Below are 22,061 nucleotides of genomic sequence, written 5' to 3' on the forward strand. Positions count from 1 at the left end.
AGTCCGACTGCACGAATTTCAATGGCCCGACTTTTATTTTCTTTGCACGTATCTGACATAATAGCCAATTACAAATGCAAATGCATGCAACGAAGGAAAATAACATGGACAAAGCGCAGATTATCCAATTAGCTTGAATCCATATTATTTTTTTAACATACAATGCGATACGATAAACTTGAGAACGGAAGTTGCTTTTTATTTACATAAAGATAAAATTGAATTGACAAAATTGAATTCAATATTAGGGTTATATCGTTAACGATTGATTTTATTTATCAGAGATATTGTACGAAATTTACTCTTCTAAGAAAGATTAGAGAGAAGTAGAAGATAACACTCGCCATGTTTTTAGCACGGGATTAAAAACTAAAAGCTTGCCATTACGGTCTCGCAAATTACGATATTACGGTAATAGAAACATAGGAAAGGGACCAAGTAAATAAAAAGGAACAGGAATGCCTAAATACCAAAAACTCTGCCAGAACAATTAATAATAATAAATAAAATTAATTAATGATAATAAATGGTAGTATACAATCTGAAGGAAAGATAAAGATATTCAAAATATTTTATTAAACGGATATAGTAAACATTCATATCTACTATTCTGACGAACAGAAGTGGAAAGAAAATACTAAAAAATTCACCGCTGAAAGAATAAACAAAACAAGACCTAGATTAACACTGAATATACTTTATCGAGTAAAAATAGAGAAACATCTTATTAATTTTTCTCGCCGAAGAAGAAGAAAATATACAGGGTATCGAGCGAAAACAATGAAAAATCCCACGTTACCTCGTCGTTACCTTCTGCGTCTAATCCTGACCTACCTTCGCGCGATTCCGCGTAGAAGCACCGCGAATTCTATCAAATGGAATACGGTGTGCATGGCTACGGCCCTGACTGAGTTAAAAGAAGGCATTCTACCGTGATAAATTCACCATTACGGCGAGTGGGGCGGCATACAGTCGGAGAAAGTGGCGTTAGTTGATATATACCCAGGCAACGCGGGCCATCGCACGCATTTTCAATATCGCTCTCGCTAATTTCAATCGGTGGAGATAAATCACGTCCTCCTGACACCGGCCAGCGACAGGATGACGTTGTTGATCGGATTGTTCCTGATTGCCAGCTGGACCGGAGCTGCCTTTTCCGAACTACGTGAGTACCATTTTCATCTTCGCGCCTCTGAATCCTGTTACGGACTTGAAGTAACATTTGCATCTGGTTTTGTTCAAACGTCGTTGTATCTTGGGAAACGATGACATGTTTCATCCACTGGATGTTCTAAGGAGCATTTCGTGCATATTATGAACGTTCTATACAGTTTCGCATCTTCGAATTTCGCACAGATGGATAAAAAACCGCGGTTTGGTAATTACTAATGCAACGTAATAGACGCTACTTGATTCCAAACGTCGCGATACTTCGTAGCTGTTACTTGAAAGATGTTTAACACAACTTGCATCCAAGAAGAACGTTTGCCATGTCCTGGCTGAGTAAACTGAAACGTCAATGATACCTTTACTACGTTGATCTGATCTTTCTCAGTGTTGAAACGTTGATACGGGCACACGATTATCCACGACTCGTGTATAGAAACGTTTCAAGGACGATAATAATGAAAATTGATTCCTAATATGGTAACTATTGTCATGGTTCGACTTCGTTATTGATAGGTATTTACGTACATAATAAAATTAACTTTTCATAGTTTGAGGATTTTCTGGGAATCTTACAAGAATATCAAGCATTTTGAGAAATAAAATAATTTAAGATTGTTCGTCTTTAGGAGAATATCCTGCTTAGAGTAGTTTATGTCGCAACACGAAATACGTAGTTTAATAAAGTAGTCAAGTAGTATGGTTAAAGTACTTCAAGTATTTTTGTACCACTTTTATTTTACAAGTATATTGTCAGTTTAAATGTTATAAACGTAAGTACATATTTTACAAAGCCTTTTGGTAAATCTGTCTTTAGTTTAATTACTACGGATCTAAAGTGTAAAACTTATAAGACAAAATTTCTTCTACCAACAGTGTTAAAACGTTCCTGAAAAAGTTACCCCACTAAATCCTTTTTATTTACGATGTAACGTAGCTAAATTCTTATTGCTTCGATAAAATGAAGAAAAAAAAACAATAAGATACGTACGACGTTTGGGAAAAAAGATGGAACGAGCGAGATGCGATATTTAAAAAATTTATCGTTCGAAGAACTTTCGATGTTGTGTAGCTATAACTTGACACCTGTAAACATCTGTTAAAGGTGCGTCGTGTAAAATGACGTTGCGTGACGTAACGAACGTGTTGGACGGTTCTGGTTTTCGACGTGAATGTAATCGACCATGACGAAGGAAATTGCTCAAAGAACAAAATCAAACTTTGTTCTTCGAATGTCTTTTACTTTCGAGCGTATATGCATTTTGTTGCTCGATAAAAATAGAAAACGTTGGCGAAACAAGGAAGCAACGTAGCGGATATCCAAACGAAACGCGAAAAATTTCCTACAGGGGGAAGGTTGAAAATAATGTCATCAAAATATTCCAAAATATTAAATTATTTTACATACGAAATCTCAGACGATCCTTATTCGACGTTTTATAGAAAATAAAAATAAAAAGATAAGAAGGGAGCTAAATGTTAAAATATAAGAAAATAGAAACAAAAGGCAAAATATAATATTTTCATAAAATACTTTTTCTACCAAGCATTAAAATACTTTCGCAAGTCACTGTACATATTTCTCAAATTTTGTTGTACGAATCTCTCGAGTTGTAATCACGCGCAATAGGGTGGGATACGCATGAAGGAACGATAATTCTACTGTTAAACCAACCCTTAGCCCCAATCAACGTTATTGTCACCTCGTTTCACTCTCAACTTCATGCTTCGAGTTTTACGATGGAACTCTTTTTATCGGTCGTTTAGAAATTCGGGTCGAACGGACCGGCTGCAGGTTGTAAGGACATTCTCGAAGAACGATCAATCGTCCACAACGGTCCGCTCTTTCTAGCTATGGGCGATCTATCAATCAGTAACAACGCGGCGCCGCGCCTATCCCGTTGATCCCCTGTATCGATCGATCCTTTCTCGAACGCGTGTGTTTTCTTCTCTCCTGCCTTCGGACTCTTCAGCATTGAGAATTCGCCTTTACGGTCGTAGAAAGAGCATGGACGCTCGCCAACGTAATTTCACTTTCTACAGAACGTCTATTTACTTTCGATTTTAAGCCTGGCCTGCAGCAACTGGCAAAAAGACGCTCACCGTGACTCTTTGGTCATCAACCATCGTTGATCGTTCAGTCGCCCAAGGTTTGCACGTTGTTCGTAAACTCTTCACGCAGTACGTTGCATATATTGTTCGTACAGTGGTGGACAAAAGGAAATTTATAGAATAAAAAGTATAAAAAGACGCGATCATTTTGCAAAATCGATTTATATCTGGTGATGGACAAAAGGAAATTTATAGAAAAAAAAAAGTATAAAAAGACGCGATCATTTTGCAAAGTCGATTTATATCTGGTGGTAGACAAAAGAAAATTTGTAGAATGAGAAATATAAAAAGACGCGATCATTTTGCAAAATCGATTTATATCTGGTGGTGGACAAAAGGAAATTTGTAGAATGAGAAATATAAAAAGACACGATCATTTTGCAAAATCGATTTATATCTGGTGGTTGACGAAAGGAAATTTGTAGAATAAAAAATATAAAAAGACGCGATCATTTTGCACAATCAATTTATATCTGGTGGTAGACGAAAGGAAATTTGTAGAATAAAAAATATAAAAAGACGCGATCATTTTGCAACGCCGATTTATGTCTGCTGGTGGACAAAAGAAAATTTGTAGAATAAAAATTATAAAAAGACGCGATCATTCTGCAAAATCGATTTATATCTGGTGGTGGACGAAAGGAAATTTGTAGAATAAAAAATATAAAAAGACGCGATCATTTTGCAACGCCAATTTATATCTGGTGGTAGACGAAAGGAAATTTGTAGAATAAAAATTATAAAAAGACGCGATCATTTTGCAACGCCGATTTATATCTGGTGGTGGACAAAAGGAAATTTGTAGAATAAGAAATATAAAAAGACGCGATCATTCTGCAAAATCGATTTATATCTGGTGGTGGACAAAAGAAAATTTGTAGAATAAAAATTATAAAAAGACGCGATCATTTTTCAAAACCGATTTATATCTGGTAGGAGCAATTATTTCTAATCTCTCTCTTTTTGTTTGTTACGTTTAATAATAGACGACTATTATCGGTATGGTAAAAAGTTTATGGGAAATATCACGGAAACTGAAATAATAGATGAAAAATAATTACATAGATACTGAACTGTTTAATAATGTATGTATATTATTTATTGTAGCGAGGCTTAGAGTCTAATGCGATTTTCGTTTACATAGGTGCACGTTAAGCAGAATTTCGTTTGCTTTTTTAACGTGTTACTTATAACAATGTTCGCAGTGTTTTCGATTAATCGTTCAATGAGTGAGGTCAATCGAATTCGTCTTGGATATTAAAATAAGCGTTTGCGTTGGTTAGCTGGTAGGAAAGTAGGTCATTTAAATTGCTTAAGCTGCGTCCAGCTAAAATAATTATAGGTTCTACAAACACGCGAGTCGTTGCTTTTCACCGATTGGAATGTCAGGACCCCTTTCGCAACGTAAAAGGAAGTTTTGCTATGTCACGCCGGTTAGACGCATTCTTCTGCAAACGTTTTCATATTGCATCTAAAGAAATTGTTAATTAAACGTTTTATATGATAAACGCACATCATTTGAATTCCTAAGTAATGATATAAAACAAACATTTTCTTACTTCGCTATCCATGTTCACAAATATTTAATTTCCAAGAAAGAAGAGATCTTTAGCAGATTCCCTTACGCAATTCGAATATTTTTCATAACGAAACAAATGACATATTTTTGTAAACAAATTTCCTACACATTTCAAAAATTATCTGATTGTCCTATTCAACGAAAAATGATAAAATCGTTAAGGAGAAGCACATAATTTATAACTTGTCAATTTGCTATTATTATCAACTGCCAAATTATCGTCTACGAAAAGACTTGGATGCCCTGTAACAGCGTCCATATTTAAAAAATCCAGATTCTTTCGTTCAGAAACCTTCCATCGATATCATCTATTGCGAAGAAACGTTTCACTTTTCGTCGTGGCCAAAATTACACTATTACATCTGCTTTGCAGCACCTGGTGTGCAGTCTTGTCCACGAGCGCTCGACCTGCCGCAATACGACAGATGCGTGGTGCAGCAATTGAACGCTATAACGCCGTACCTGGCCAAGGGAATCCCGTCTTTGAAGTTGCCAGCCTTAGATCCTCTATTCCTACCATCGTTAACGGTGGATAGAAACCTGGATTCGCTGAAGATCAAGGCGAACATGAGCCAGATTCGCGTGTACGGCGCAACGAATTTCGTTATTAGCGATTTGAAGGCCAATCCGAATGATCTGTCGGTTCGTCTCAAAGTTCAGCTGCCCCATGTCCATGTGAACGGAGATTACGATGTACAAGGAAGATTGCTGTTACTTCCATTGAATGGAGCTGGTAGTTTCAAAGGAAACTTCAGTGAGTATCTGAATCTAAGTATCTAAATATTTCCGCCTCTCGTACTATCGAATTGATTTATTGCTACAGCTAGCACGGAAGCGCAAGTAACCGCTCAAGGCAAAGAAGTCACCGATAAGAACGGAATACAAAGGATCGAGATCGATAAGCTGGTGACAAAGATTCGCGTAGGAGACGGAAACATCAGACTAAAAGCACCCCCTAGTCACACTGTAGCTGGTAACTATCTGCTTAATCTGTAACTTAACTTTCGTCTCGAATCGAAAAACGAAGGGAAGGTGAGCTTAATTCGTTAAAAGAGATTAATTCGCTAGGCAATTTCATTCTTTTAAAAAATCGTCTACCGCTGTAATACCAAATCTGTCCATATTTCTTAAAGATAATTTGAATGATCGCTTAAACGAAAATACAAATACAAAAGCCAATTGTGAATTCTGCATAAATTTCCCGTTAAACAGACATAATAACATTCTTCCTAACAATCGAAATTCAATAGTATGAAATACTTCCTTTTCTTTGGCTCGATAACTTTAAATCTGCTCCGGCAACCACAATCTGCGAGGCTTTTGTTCAACTTCCCCTTCGTTCTTCGATCTTCCCTCATTCCCTTCTTTTTCTCACCTTTCGCTGCAATTTCGTCTTTTCAGCTGACGCAGCGGCCACCTTTTTCAACTCGAATCCACGCTTAGTCCTGGATATCGCCAGCCCGATTATCGAGGACACAGCCGCGACTGTTAGCAGAGCATTGGCCGCCAGAGCATTAGGGGCTCTCACAAAAGAGGAATTACTTCCCTAGTCCACGTTCGCTACGTTAGGCGATCCCATAAGTAATGGTAGAGTGCGTTTAACGCGTCTCCTGTCTCGTCGACTATGAACAATCCAATAATTCATATTCATCGAAATATGAATATTATTCAACTCGAAATTATCAATTTCAAATGATACACGTTTGGCAAATTAAATTATCAATTGTATTTAATACACGCGAAAGGTGTTGTAAAATGTCAAATGCTTGGTGTCAGATTATGTCAAGTAGCAAGCATTTGTATTTTGCAAGGTATTGTAATTTTATACTTGAACGCATTTGCACATTTTCTTTGTTAATAATCTTATAAATATTTGAAAGCATATTCACTGAGCAAAGTTATTTGTCTAGATGTAACTTAAATACTAGAGTTTCTTTTTTCTAATAATAATCTTTCCGATATTATAAATATTAGCACGCATATACTGCATAATTTCTTAAGTCCTATAAACGTTTCTTTCTGGTTTAATGAACATTTTTGCAACGTTCTGGAATATCACGAACAAAATTGTCGATTTCGATATGGAAAATCAGGTCCGACAGGAAACGTGAAAAACAGAGAATTTTTTAAATTGTAAGTACGTACTTAGATCGTTTTTATACTGCATATTAGATATAGCTTGATGTGATTAACTATAGCAAGTAACGAATGGTAGTTTGTTGTCGTCATAGCCTAGATCGAAAATAGCATTTTTAAACAACCAAAAAGGAGAAAGATATTTTTAATTTTGAACATTATACTTTAAATAACTGAATATACGTTATTTTTGTTATTGTAAAATCTTAATTAATTCGTCGTTATTTGTTATAAAATACGATTACAATGAAACAACATAGAATCTGTTTGTATATACTATAAATGTGTACTTTCATATAGATATCGAATATTATACGCTTGTTATTAATTTTCAGGTGTAATTGTTAAAGCAAATTATTTTGCGATCTTTTGATAAAATTTTATTATTCATGGGGCAAAATGTTTCGTTACAATTGGACATTCCTTTGTACATTTGAAATTATTCGCCTACTTTTCTACAAATCGTTTGACATGTTAGAACGTAATTACACAATTTCATAACTTCGTTGTAAAATCATTTGTTGCAACTACGTATCATGTTGACGCATTTTCTGTCTGGTTTCTTGTTTGTCGTTCGTTGATCGAAAACTTTTGTAATAAGCCTAATAAGTGTTATAATAAATCCTAAGCTGAATATACCTTACCTTGATTTTACAGTAACATTTAATAATAAATTTTAAAAGCACGCCTAAATGCTTTTCCAAATGTTATATATTTATTTTATTTTCCAATTATTCGTTGATAATTCTTTAACAAGATAATACTGTCGAAATGTGTTCTTTTATTCGTTTATAAAATATACGACGTATGCAAATGTATGCCCGTATGAATATACATTGACAATAAAAGATAACAAAAGTAGCTGTACAAATTTTTACAAGATTATCGAAACCGAATCTTAACGATTTAAACAGTTTAATCGTCCGGAAATAGTTCTTTGTAGGTGAAAGTCTTTGTGATTTTATTGGTCACGTCCGTGAAAAGTGTTGCCAGCGATGTTTCCAGCACCGGTGTGATTTCGTCCAGAAATAGAGCGTTGTTGTTGTTTAACAACTCGTGGGTGGTAGCGGCTGATCGAACGAAAAATGCGATTAACACCTCGAAAACGTATTAATGCAATTCATAATTCACGATCGAATAATAATTATTCACCGTTACGAGGATCTGAGAAATAATTAGGATACTACAAAAGCAATTAAGAAAAATTACCAATGTAGTTTACTGATGGGAATATATAGTTAAGCTAACAATTGGCTTACCAAGAACAGTATCGCCGCCAAACAAATTACTGAGATTTAAATGTGCCTTGCCGATTTTGATCTTCATCTTCATCTTCTCAAAATTAAGATAGACGTCGTTATCTCTGTGCACTTTGCGTGCTCGTAGGACGACGTCCGAATCGTAATTGGCTTTGGAATAGAAATCAATCAAATCAACGGTAGATAGAATTTAGAAATGAAATAAAGAAATTTAATTACTGAAAGATCCAGTGATATCACCCTGCCCTGTCAATTTCAGCAAAAGCAGCCTTGCGTCGATCTGGTACTTCCCTTGAAAGCTCAACTTATCGAAATTCACCTTGAAGGTGAAGACTACGTTCTCTACGTCAGCTTTAAGGTCCCGGATATTGAACGAAGATGGACCAAACACCTAATTTTCGATTATCAATGTAAAAAAAAAGAACAAATTATAACAAAGAAAAGAAAAGAGAGGATCAAGCAAGTAACATCGATCTATGCAAATGATCGCGTTCCGTTCTACAAATTTACCCGCAAATCCGTGAGATTGACGTCGAGCCTCGCTCCGACTGGTCCTCGAGACAGATGAATTTGTTTGAGGTTTAGGGGTTCGATGGCTGGTGCACCGAGTTCTGGTATCCCAACTGATAATTTATCACGAAGCTGATCGATGGACCTGGTGATGCATTTGTTGATATCTGGATCGCTCTTCTTGCACGGCTTTATGTAAGACGCTGAAATTGAACGATTGCTCAAGCTGGATTAATTGTTGACGCGTTGAAATCGTCTCGTGCGATTCGAACGGTCAAAGTAATACGGAGAAATGCATCGCGCAATTTTGTACAAATGCGTATTTTGGTCGAAGAAGTTGAAAGGTTGACTAAGTTAGGCAATTAGAAATCAAGAATCAAAGATTAAGAATTGGAGATCTGGAATTAAAAATCAGAAATGAAGAGGGAATCATTATGGATCACTTGGAACAGGAATTGACAATGTCGTTTTAGCGAAAATTGTGTTACTTTGTGCACGAGATTGGAATCTGCATAATATTTGCTATTTTGCTAGCGTGATTATTAACAATTAGATCATGCGCGTTTAAGCAAATTTAAATTCTTAGGGATACAAAGAAAAATAGAACCTGCATTGTGATTTGTTTGATTCATCATTGATGGAAATAGAAAATATAAGATTGCCTCGTCAATACGATTCCACTTATTTATCACGTTATATCAACTGTATCGTTCTAAATTCTAATTTTATTATTCAGATCAATTTCACGTTACTTGTTCTATGAAAAGGAATAATACAAGGAAATATTTATTATCTTCGATCTCTTTAACAATTTCAAAGTCCAATACGTACAAATGATAAAAAAGTTACTACACTTATAACAAGGATTGCCAATTCATATAGCTAACGTTTTTAAATAAAAAGTGTAAGGTTTTATTCCACAATATCTATTTGTATCTACTTAATTACGAAATCCACTATACAACGCAAGAAGATCTTCGTTCCGTCGCTTGTTCAATATCACCTTTAACTATTATTTTCGTTATTGTCTTCGGCGTATCTTCTACTACGAAATTCTATCTTCTATTTCACCCAATTTACTACAGAAATATCGTTTTTTGTTAAAGGTTCAAGGGGATGAATTCTTAATCGACCAGAGATTTCAAGAGAGAGATCGTCGAAACGAACCAAATCGGCGATCTTGTTTCTTGTTGTTAATCGAGTTCAATGTCGTAGATGCAGTCCTGTTTTAAAAAACCGAAAGCGGCACGATAGATGTCGAAACGCGTTTAAAATGCACGCTACATGTGTACTCACTTCTGTCTTTCATGGAGAGCCACTACTGAAATTTTGCAATCGATCCTTAATACCTATCAACACATTCTCGAGAAGATCTCGTTGGCATTAAGCAAGACACAAAAATTAGGATAAGGACTGGTGAAAGGAGATTAATTCCTTTGAAACTCGCGGATGACCGATCGTTCGATGCGCGATTTGTGCGAAATTTCCTTTTACTTGGAACAGTGATTCGAAGTGGATAGAATTTCTTAGTAGAGATCGTTTCGGAATTTTCCTTTTAATTTTAATTTTTAAGATTTTTCTATTTTCAATTTTGCAATCCTTCGTTTCTGATTTTATATGCTTTTGTTATGGAAATACTCACGCAAAACAGCAAGGACTGCGGAGAACAGAGTCGCTGTTAAGCTGAAAAAAATAGAAAAATATTAATTGCTATTTTATTGCATCGTAAAGTACATCTCTAGTTTCATTCCATGTTTTTGTAACAAAAGACTATAGAATCTCGGTACTTTACCTTTATCGATCTAATTTTCTTCGTTTAAGCGAGAAGTACGAATGGTGCTTTATTTAGGGCAAAGATATCGAAAGAGAAGAAAAAGTAGCGTAAAAGGTGATTATTTTATATTATACAAATTGTTTGACTTTTAAACGAATATAGCTATATATATATATGGTTTTATTTATAAATATAACCTAACCTAAAATAAAACTAACCTTAAATAACTAGCCTTAACTAACCTAACCTTAAATAAAACCATCTTTATATATTTTTTATTTAAGACTTCTTCATAAATAAACTACGAACTACGAACTACTGAATTAACTTGTCACATTTATTTACATCGAACTTGAATAAAGGACTCTATCGAATCAGAGATTAGCTCGTAAATCGTAAGTGTACGCTTCATGAAGAAACTGTATGCTGGTAAGATTCTTTAAACGAACGATGCCAAGGTTGTCTTATATACCTTGCACAAAGACGCCTTAAACACATCTGTAATTACTATGATTAACGAAACATTGTATTTCAACTATACAATTCAAAATAATTTGCTATAGTAATGTATCAGATATTTTCGTAAGTAATCGTCTGAAAACACGTCAGTTACAAACATTTATTTGAAAGATAATCCATCAACTGGAAAGCGTGTAGTACATCATTAAATGATCGATTGAAACAGAAAGGGAATAGCTGCTGCTTGGCTTGAACCGAGACTAGTATTGCATCACTGTGTAGCATTTCCAAACCACAACATACTCGACCCGCGGTTTGTGTAACTTTATGTCTTCCGCGTTTTACGATCTTGCAAATTTTCGTCGAGAGTTAGTCATTAAAGAAACATTTCTTATGTCCACAACTTTTTACTTTTAAACTTTCCACGGTTTCTCATGCACTTTATCACGCGTAATGTACATGTTTCTATCGTTTCACGACATCGATAAATTCAGAAGATCAAAGCTAGAAGACACGAATAAATAATTATTTGTTTGATTTGATGAAAAATATCACATCCATCTAACTCGCACGAAGAAAACGTAACACCTCGAAATGTTAAGAAATATCCTTAGCTGCTTGTAAAATAAAATCGAGAATAAAATCAGTCTGCACGAGTATTTGATGAATGACGACCACTTTTTTCGCGCTATGATTATCGTCCGGATCAAGTTCAATATATAATTACGAATCTACATTAATTTCAATAAAATTTTGCCTTGTGGGTTTGAAATTCTACTTATATAAGTCGTCTATTTCCCCAAGTGCTCGCAAAGTGTCGCCTCGTTCATAAAATTTTCCAGTACATCGATGCGGATATTTCCCTTTTTAAACAAATAAAATATTTATATAATATATATTTATAAAATAAAGAATATCATGGTAGATTTCGAATATTCCTTTATAAATGTTTCCACTTTGATATCTCAACGTTCGAATCTATCAACAAGATCCTCATATTCTTCGATAACTATAGTACGATACAATAATATAATCTTCAAGCTTTCAAAGACACCCCGTTAACAGTACGCACTTATCTCCCCTAACCGCACATTCGCAAACTCTCACTGAACACATATTTCACTGGAAACTTTTACTCACGATCGGCTAATAAAATTAAAAAAATTAAAATCAAGAAAATAGAGAAAAAATAACGCGCCCATCGACCCTCGATCGTGTAATACGATAATACAACCGTAACAATTGCGACGTAACACAAGCAGCCAAAATTCCCTTTAACCGGTTAAACGCGATTACAGTTAAAGATCGATCCTTAGTGGCTTAAGTTAATTTTGAATCCGTAACCGAAAGAAACTAAGAAGGAGAAAGAAGACAAATTGGTCGTACCAAAGGCGCACAAGAAGAGCGTACATCACGGCCGGTCAGCAGGTTCTCTGGCGTCTAACCGATCGAAAGACGGGGATGATATGTAAAGCCACGATCCCCGGACAGGACTGCAGGGATTGCCTTATCGCATTAAGCATGCTGATTACCTCGTGCCACTTGTCGGTCATTGGTCCAGCCCCGTGGCTCGCGCCACACCGATGCTAACTTCTGGAGAACGGTGTTGCACACCGTCGAATCGCCTGTTGCCTCCATCCATCCGTCTTTCTTCGCGATTTTCACGACTCGCTCGATGCTCGAGTTCTATCTCTTTAACGCGTTCGCTGTCGCGGCTTTCCAGAACTTTCTCGTTCGCCGCTACCGAACAAGCGGGCTGCGCACTCGACTTTCCTGTTTGACGGAACGCGGCAACTATCGCGACGAACGGGTTGCCACTAGTTGTTTATCCGCGTTTCCTAATTTTGCTTCCTTCGAATTTGAAAACCGCGCCGCAGTGAACACGTTGGAGCAGTTTAGAGGAAGATTAAAAGTTCAAAGAGTTAGGTAGGTGGTGGTTACGGTAGAAGGGTGGAGAGTCAAGGGGCGGTGGATCGTTCGGACAAGACGATTCTCTTGACGAAACATTGTTTCGCCAGATTTTCGTAATTTAATAATTCGTATTTTATTTGTTACTTGGTATTTTAATAATCAAAGAAGATTTAGAATTCTCGAGGGAAATTAGGGCAGAGTGAAAATGGGAGACTTTTAGGGCAGGCACGTTTCAAGTGTTTCAACGGTTTACGGTTCGTGCGGTTGGGATGATTTTCGGGTTTTAATAGCCAAAGGCGGATTTGGAATTTTTGAAGGATGGCTAGGCATAGATAATTTCAAGAGAATGAAGAGTTTTCCATTCTCCATTCTCCATTCAGGAGAATGGAGTTTTTAAGTGTAGATAGTTTGGAGCGTTTGAGAGACGAAAAAATTGAAACGTTTTGGGAGATTTGAAGTAAAAGAACATCGAGGAAAGATATTAAATTAAGAAACGTAGAAATTAGCAGCTCGAAACCTTCGTAGAAGGAGAAGTTGAAATTGAGAGAATTTACGGAATTCTTAAGGTTCTGTGATCGTAGTTTGTTTGGAAAGGGTTGTTGATGCTTGTAATCGAAAATGGTACTAAAAACACGTGTAAATAAAAAAAATTATATTCCATATGGGGTACGTTAATCAAAGAAGAAGTTATTACTGAATGGGGAAGAAATACTATCAAAATAAGAATAACAAATTTGCGATACAAATGATTCTGAACGCAGAGAGACGTATGAAACGTTTAACTTTACCTTAAGAATTCATTGTGTAATAACAGACACGAGAATTATAACGTGAAGAATGTACAGTTGCAAGTGTATACGCATTTATTGCAAGAACTAGGAATGTTGTGCGAGAGAAATTGACGAACCGAGTAAAAACTTGTAAACAGTTGTAAATCACGGTAAACGTTACGTCACGCTTTCATTTAGGTTACTTGATTATGTAGTTTTTTGTAGCTCCTTGCTACATCCAGGGATCTAATAAATTAATAAAGAAATGGAAGAGTAAACGGGTGAAAGGAGGAACGGGCATGATTTACGGGGACGCGAGATTTGAATAATTCTATGGCCCACGTTAGAGATAGAAAATTTATAATAAACATAAAGATACTTGAAGATAATTGTAATTGCAAAACGCGTGAGGATTAACTCGTCACATGTTGAATTGTAGATAATACTCGAACTATTAGTACCACGTACATTAATTTTTTAGTCTTTGGCAGAAGAGGAAATACCATATTAATAAAAGTATTCTGAAAAAATGACTCATTTTACGCTTTTCATAAAATAAAAACAATCTTTATTTATTAACACCATTACCATGCCATTAACTATCAAAAATCCCTTAAGAGGGAGGGATTAACTTGTCTTCTGTGTCATTGGAAGAAACACAATTGCAAATTTCCAATTATTGTATATTATTAATTATTATATTAAATGAATTTCTTGTGCGTATTATCAGATTATTTAAATTGATATCACGTTTTTTAAATTGCACGGGGTTGCAATAACAGTAATACATAGTACCAAGGGCATAACAATTAACAATCGTTACAACAGCCTGTTACTTTTTGCATAACAAATCGAACAATGTCCAAAATTGTTACGTGAACCAGAAAGCCCTACCGTTGTCGTCCACAGATATTGCCATTGATTTAGGATATATTTTGCCACATATCGCTCGGTTAATAACAATTTTTGCGTGTAGGACAATAAGAGTTATGCGGGTAGTTAGTTCGTAGTATTTTAGCTCTTTTTCTCCTCTTAAAAGGAATTCGCCGTTCGATTTCATCTAATTTTAGCTTCTGATTTATCAAAAATCCCGAAACCAAAAAAAAATTCAATTTAACTTCAGCAAAACCCGTAAGCCTAGTTTCCCGAACAAAAAATCGAACGATTCTCATAATTTTTAATACATTTCTTCTTTTTTTATTGTCAGAACCAACGATCAGCTTTAATCGAACGTTTCCATCAATGACGTACACATTTAACTTCAGCAAAACCCGTAAGCCTAGTTTCCCGAACAAAAAATCGAAGGATTCTCATAATTTTTAATACATTTTTTTTTTTTATTGTCAGAACCAACGATCAGCTTTAATCGAACCAGACACGTTTCCATCAATGACGTACACATGCAATTATCTTCGAGTTGTCGACGTTTGAATACTAATCGCGATTCCAAGTAAGTATTCAGTACCACCAACCAAGTAAATATTCAGTTTTACTACCAACCAATCGTTAATAGCTATGCTAATCGATCGAAACGACAAAGTGGTCACGTAAAAAAACGATTGTTCCAAGAGAACGATCCACTGAGATCGTGTGAGTTCGATGTTCTTCCACCATTGCAAATTAGTGTATTCGTGCAGCGGCGAAGGAAGGGGATGAAAGAAGGGAGGAACAGTCGGTCCTGGCGATTTCTGCGGTTTTTACGAGGATCGTTAAGCGACGGCGAAAGTTGCAAAAGCGATCGCCGCGGTACTGGCCCTAAATTCCGCGATCCGTGACAAAATATGCGAGTAAACCCGGTCACTTACCTCGAAGCGTGATCTTAATCATCGTACCACGTTCGTGGAATAATGTTGCAACCCGATCAGGGATTTTATTAGCTGTTTCTCTACCTTTCTCGTTTTCCTCCCTTCTTTCCCTTTTCTTTTTGTTCTTAAGTTGATGAATTTAAGAAACAAGTTTGAGTTTCTCATCGAGTATCCTCTTCGCGATGTTTTCGTGTTTTTACTAGAGGAAGAATCAACTCTTGAGATTTATTAAGAGATTACAACAAATCATCGATTTATGACGGGAATTAGTTATGCGCATAGTTTACTCAGTTTGAATATAATTTGTATGTGCGTGAATTTAACTAGTACCAGATATAGTATCTTATTTACAATTACAACACAATTTACAAAACAAAATCCGCGATCATTTGGTTGCCAACCAAATACTACGTAGATTTTCAAGCGATCTCTTTGTTCCTTATCGTATCGTCTGCGACGATTATGCCCAGCTTCGCGGCTATTTTCATGGTTTCAAAAAGTTCCTTCCGTTCCTCTTCCTTCCCTCTCCACTGTATAAATAATACAAAGAAGTGATTAACGTATTAAAGTAGAATTATAGTAAAAGAATAATTGGGAAATTGTCTCGTGGATCAATGGAAAAGAAAATGTTGTTTCTTTGCTTATACGCGAATGTATGATAAATATCATACATTTCATAAAATATCGTATCTCCCGTATCTTGCGAAATGTCTGAAAATAAACATGTTTGTTCAGCATGAATAAAACATATTAATAATAAGTTTCAAAGAAATAAATTTAGAAAATGAATATGAAACTGAAGGTGTAAAATTAGGATAATGATTAAATCAAGAGACGTTATTTCTTAAAATAAAATATTATGTTGCAAAAGATCCGAGGATCGTCTGACAACTACCAATCCATTTCACCCTACTCGCTTGTAGTTTTTCACTTTTTTATCGCGAGAATAACGATAAGAAACTTTTCTTACAAAAAAAGTAGGAAAGAAAGAGTACTAAATACAGTACTTAAAGTACTTAAAAAATAATTATGCTTTCTGTACTAGTGTACGATTAAAAAAACAAGTCATAATTCTTGGTCTGTGAATCGAGAAGTACTTCTGGCTACAAACCATACGCTTTCCCACGTTCTTTTATATTTCCTCCCCTCTTATAATAACCATAACCATATCATAGTTCAATGAAAGATAAGTTCAATAACAATGATAATTTAATTCCTTGTTCTTCTTTGTAAAAATGATATACCTAAAAATCTGTCAAATATTTCCTATTCCGTCGTCTCGGAACAAAAATATTGTAATATTACGATAACAACAAAATAAATCTAGCACTTACACGCGAACAGATGGAACAAAGAAGAGAAACAAGATGGAAAAAAGAAAGGAATAACGTGAGTCGAAATATCAATTATATAAATATTATATTAAATAGTACTTACGCGTAAACACATGGAACAAAGAAGAAAAACAAGATGGAAAAAAGAGGAATAGCGTGAAATATCAATTACATAAATATTTATTATACTCATTAAAATTCTAAATTGAAACGGACTAATTGATAAAACAAACTCAGTGGGGGAAGACTCTTCCTATGTTTTTTTGTAATCACGACTGTCGTGGACTTTGATGATTCAGAACCGTTGTCGATTCAGCATACCCTGAGAGTATATATAAGAGGTTGGCAGACGGCCGAAGATCAGTTCCGATTTCTGCAGAAAAACGGAGATCTGTGATTATTTCCGCTCTTAATATTGAATCTGACAGAACGAAAGAATGTTGTCCAGGTCGCTTCTCTTTCTGACGATTGTTGTTGGATTTGTGGCAGCTGAAGTTCGTAAGTAAATTTCAAGTTCGATATGATTTTTTCGTTTTTTTTTTTTTAATAAAACAATATATCTCACTTAAACTTCTTATACACTTGAAAGCTTGTTAAATAATATTTTAGATTTCTTTAAAATAAAAATTTATACTTATAAATAAGATTCTAGATTTTTAGACATAAGATTTAGAAAATTATGGTGATCAGAAAGTTGAAAGAAGGGAAAAGAATAGGATAGCTGAAAGTTGAAAATAAAACGTCAGTTACTTACATATGTGGTGTGTTAATTAATTTACATATATAAATTATATTGTGTATTATATTATTATATTACTAAATATTAATTGTATAGAATATTCGTATAGATCAAGCAGAATTCATGTATTCCGAGAAGGCAAACGTTAATTTAAATAAACAGACAAATATAGATTGTATAAATATTATTGTAAAAATCATAGCAGTTAATTAAACTACAGTTTACCAATTAATATCGGTGAAAAATTCGCTTATTTGTTATTTTAGAGTTAGTTAGTTTGGGAGTTGTTTCAGATCTCTTCTCGTCCTTCATTTTCCGGTAAACCAATTAGTAGAAAAAATAGTAAAACTTGAGAAAGCCTTTAATATTTAATTTACTCTTTGATATTGTGATTAATCTTTGATAAAATCTATAATCCTGCATTAGTGTTTATCGAATATTCGATAAATGTGTAATAAGACGTAATGCAGAATAAAGTATCAAATGTCACAATATATAGAAATATATATACGTACACTAAGTATAATTTTACGTTAAATATTGACACTGAAAACTCGCACTGCAACGCGAAACAGACACTTTGAAGCGTTGCTAAAATAATAGACAAACACGTTGTAACTTCCTCCAAATTTAATATTCTTTACTGTGAATTATTTTAGTCAATTCAACGGTAAAACAAATATAATTCCACTGTAACAAATACAACCATGAATCCAACGAAAATACAAGCAACGTTTATCAAAATACAATTTCAAGTGCATAATACGGATAGATACGATTTAGAAGATATCATTTTATCGTGACTTAAACGCATCGTATCGATAGAGCTAATGAATCAGAATCATGTAACAGGACATAAAATAAAGATAAATAAAAAAATGAGGAAAAGGCTTTTTCATACTGATATTTTAATTAAGCGGTTATAGATGATTAATACACGGATATGTCGAGGATATCCATAAATGAATAAATATCATGGACGACATGAAGGCTGTGCATCGTAACACAGAAGAAAACTTTGCATGCCATACAATTACTATCAATGCTGTCGAAAACCAGGAAGCTCGCAAATCCGATTGCGCATAGAATTTAAAGAATTACAGTTTACAACAGATTGGTAAAATATGTTAAACGTTGAGTGTTGAATATTTATTTGCGTAGGTGAAAACATTTCACGAAATTGTATGTTAACTTAACTTATCTAAGATGATCTAGTCGACTGAAAAGTAGCATTAAAGTGAGAATATTTTACGCAATTTGTACATTACATTATACACTGTATATTAAATGATGTATTTCACAATTAAATTCATTGCATGAAAATAGAACACCGACATATGTAAGTAGATGTAATAACTTAAATATAAGATATAAATATAAAGAAAAAGGAATGCATCAAACGTATCGGTCTAGAATTTGAAATATCTACATCTCTTTTATCTCCTTTCATCTCTTTACGAAGAATAAAATTTTCCTTATTGAATTGAATATATAACATAAATAAGCTATTATACGTAGCTATCGTCTTAGTCGTAAATGTGAAAATAAAAACTAAAAATCTGAAAAACAGGAAATAAAATAATCGTTCGTGCCAGCAGAAACATACCCTAGAGGGATCGTTATTTAATCGGTCAGTAACACCTATAAACGAATAACAATTTTATATATGATGTGTTGAATTTTTAAGAAGAACGGTAGTCTATTGAAAAATATTCTTAAGAAAAAGTAAAGAATGAGGAATATCTATCCAAATAGACTAATTATCAGAGTACTTTACGTAATCGACTTGGAATTGCTAATCATTCTGCATTTGTACAACATTTAAAATTAATTTCCTTGCAAAAAAAAAAAAGTAAACGCGTGTGTTCCTGGAAATCTATGTTTCTCCTCCTTCCTGTCCTGCATAAAGTATTTTGATTTTTCTATTCGTCTTTATGATAAAATATTAGGGAAAATGAATTAGGAGAAAACAAAGAAGATTAGAAATAAAAAATATCAAATTGCCAAAAAATTGCGAACGAACTCGTATACTTTAAACTTCAGAAGAATAAAAATACGTAATAAGAAATTTCAAGTAGCAGGATGATAAATTTTTAATTATCGACCCAACCACTTTCTTCACAGAAATAAATATATAATTCTACGGAAAATATACCTTACAAGAAAAGGATTAAGAATAATAATTTTCTTTTACTGCTCTTTCCCCTTAACGGATTTGAGGGATTTCCGTGTCCTTTACAAAATGCCTTACAGTATCCTTAAGTTACCTTATCAACTAACTTATTTTCTTATTATTGAGTTGGCAACTAAGTAATTGCGGATTTTATCAATACCACCTAATGACAAAATCCGCAATCACTTAGTTACCAGCCCAATATTTACCTGGCCAACTATCTTGCTTCCAATCGCTCAGGTTCTACGGACATCGAGTGTTCCCAGGATTTCCATTTCCTCTTACGCTCTAATATCACGTGCCAACGGTGACTCTGATTATTTCCTTTTCCTTTTGTCACTTCTCATTTTTCGTTTCTTCTTTTTTCTCTGTTTAACAGTATAAAAGAATATAAAATCTTGCAAAGATCGAAATAAGAAGATTCAGGGCCCGATATCACAAAAACACTAGAATATAATCGTAACTGATGTTTCGAAGAATAAGATTGAAAGATAAATATTGATAAATCTGATAACCATCTTTGCAGCTCCTTACATACATATTTGCGGCATTAAAAATCCGAATCTCGATGACTGCGTCATCAAGAGCGTGGCTGGTATAGCCAAGAAACTGGCCGCTGGTATACCAGAGTTGGATGTTCCACGAACAGACCCAATGGCAATCGGGGACATGACACTTATTGACGTCGAAAACTTTAAGGCCATTGGATCCGACGTAACACTCACTGGCTTATTGACGTATCATATAAATAGTCTGCACTTAGATCTCGAGAAGCGCCAAGTAGACATCGATCTGAATTTGGATGAAGCTAAAATAGATGGCAATTACAATATTAGCGCTAAGATCTTGATCCCTATAAATGGAAGAGGACCTCTCACCTTTACCACAAGTAAGTTAAAGAATTATACGTACGTTTCATCGTATCGTTATGTAATTTTTTTATATTTAGAAAATATTAATTCGTTCGGTCCTTGACTCCTGGCGATGCGCACGAGTCATAAGGCATATTATTATACGAGTATAATTCAAGTAAACTGTAGAATACGTACGAACTTTGTATATACGTCATTTTCAAAATAACAATATCCGCGCGTTAAAAGAAGTATTTCTGGATTCTATTCGTAAAAACTTGTAACGTGTTGTAAGAAACAGCTACAAATTTGGTGTAAGCCAAAGTGAAGTTGAACTTATAAAATTATGGATACGGGTACATTGGCTCGAGAAACTACATATTTGGATACTTGTCATAGAAAAATTCTGTACGCATATTGTATGCGCTATATAAATTTCAAGAGGGTTGCTCCATGCCAAACGGGCCACTTAGAGATGAAATATGCTACAGTCCATGTGAAATTAGCCAGAGTTTGAATCGATATTTTATTGATTTCGAATTTGTTTAAGAAATACGAACCTTCGAATTTCGCAACGCTCGCCCATTTTTACAAAGTCGGTTTATAATTGCTTAGATACGATTCTTTCGAGAAAAGATCGGAAGAAATCGACTGTTATCGATCCGCTCTAGCCATTCCCCTCGCCTCACGTTCACCGTCAAAACCGCAACTGAAACATTTTTCCGTAACGATAATTACAAACTCGCTTTACAGATGACGTAAACGTAAAGATAAAATTGTTGTACAACCTGGTCGAACACGCTGGAAAACAGTATGTCTACTTCTCGTCGATGACCACGCACTTGAACGTCAAGGATTATACCATCAAATACGAGCCGGAAAATTTCGACAAAACTCTGCAAGATGCGTTCAAACAGGCGGTTGGCCACAATAATCGGGAAATATTGGAAATGACCAGACCTCATTTGGAGAAAGCCATTTCCCAGAGATGCCTAGAAATATCTAACAAGATCTGCAAGCATTTCTCTTACGACGAACTTTTCCCCGATCGGGAGTAAACGAGATCGTTAAGAGATCGCTGCGAAAATCCCTGTGAAATAAAAGGAAATAGCTGTTGGAACGAAATAAGCGGTTGAGTTACGTTTCCCATGAAATAAACCGTTCGTTATTCGAATATTTTTTTAACCATATATTAGTCACGGCGTTTATCGATGACAAATTTGTCAACATCTTTAGAGCGACTGAAATAACATAAATTTCGCGCATTAAAAAATTGTCAACTATGTGAGTGATTTAAATCACATCTTCGTTATGCTTGTAATTAATTTTCTTTTTATGTATTTTATTGAAATTATCTCCTTGTTAAACGTTCTACGATATTCTGTAAAAAATGTACCCTACACGCTTATTAGTAAAAAATACGCATTTCTGAAGATATTTGATACAATTGTTTATTGTGATAATAAATTGCATAAAATCATT

General features: G+C 34.7%; 3 protein-coding genes and 1 long non-coding RNA gene across 4 annotated transcripts; 3 read left to right on the top strand and 1 right to left on the bottom strand.

Moving 5' to 3' along the window:
* The first annotated feature begins 962 nt into the window (after positions 1–962).
* On the top strand, positions 963–7,637 carry LOC117158898 (circadian clock-controlled protein daywake). Its single transcript, XM_033338283.2, has 4 exons — positions 963–1,165; positions 5,232–5,612; positions 5,682–5,831; positions 6,260–7,637. The coding sequence occupies exons 1-4, from the start codon at positions 1,102–1,104 to the stop codon at positions 6,406–6,408; spliced, it is 744 nt and encodes a 247-aa protein (XP_033194174.1). The 5' UTR covers positions 963–1,101; the 3' UTR covers positions 6,409–7,637.
* On the bottom strand, positions 7,349–12,488 carry LOC117158897 (circadian clock-controlled protein daywake). The gene is made up of 6 exons (XM_033338282.2): positions 12,383–12,488; positions 10,406–10,446; positions 8,764–8,966; positions 8,473–8,644; positions 8,254–8,403; positions 7,349–8,064 (listed from the first exon to the last, which is right to left on the bottom strand). The coding sequence occupies exons 1-6, from the start codon at positions 12,406–12,408 to the stop codon at positions 7,910–7,912; spliced, it is 747 nt and encodes a 248-aa protein (XP_033194173.1). The 5' UTR covers positions 12,409–12,488; the 3' UTR covers positions 7,349–7,909.
* A 136-nt stretch (positions 12,489–12,624) lies between these two features.
* On the top strand, positions 12,625–17,278 carry LOC143303135 (uncharacterized). The gene is made up of 4 exons (XR_013059147.1): positions 12,625–12,922; positions 14,885–14,950; positions 15,025–15,127; positions 16,827–17,278. It is a non-coding gene; the product is annotated as an uncharacterized LOC143303135 (long non-coding RNA).
* On the top strand, positions 17,175–22,059 carry LOC117158901 (protein takeout). The gene is made up of 3 exons (XM_033338285.2): positions 17,175–17,314; positions 20,255–20,617; positions 21,333–22,059. Exons 1-3 carry the CDS (start codon positions 17,254–17,256, stop codon positions 21,635–21,637), a joined length of 729 nt encoding a protein of 242 aa, XP_033194176.1. The 5' UTR covers positions 17,175–17,253; the 3' UTR covers positions 21,638–22,059.
* The last annotated feature ends 2 nt before the right edge of the window (positions 22,060–22,061 follow it).

This window comes from Bombus vancouverensis, chromosome 9 (genome assembly GCF_051014615.1).
Source record: "Bombus vancouverensis nearcticus chromosome 9, iyBomVanc1_principal, whole genome shotgun sequence".
Classification (NCBI taxonomy): Eukaryota; Metazoa; Arthropoda; class Insecta; order Hymenoptera; family Apidae; genus Bombus; species Bombus vancouverensis.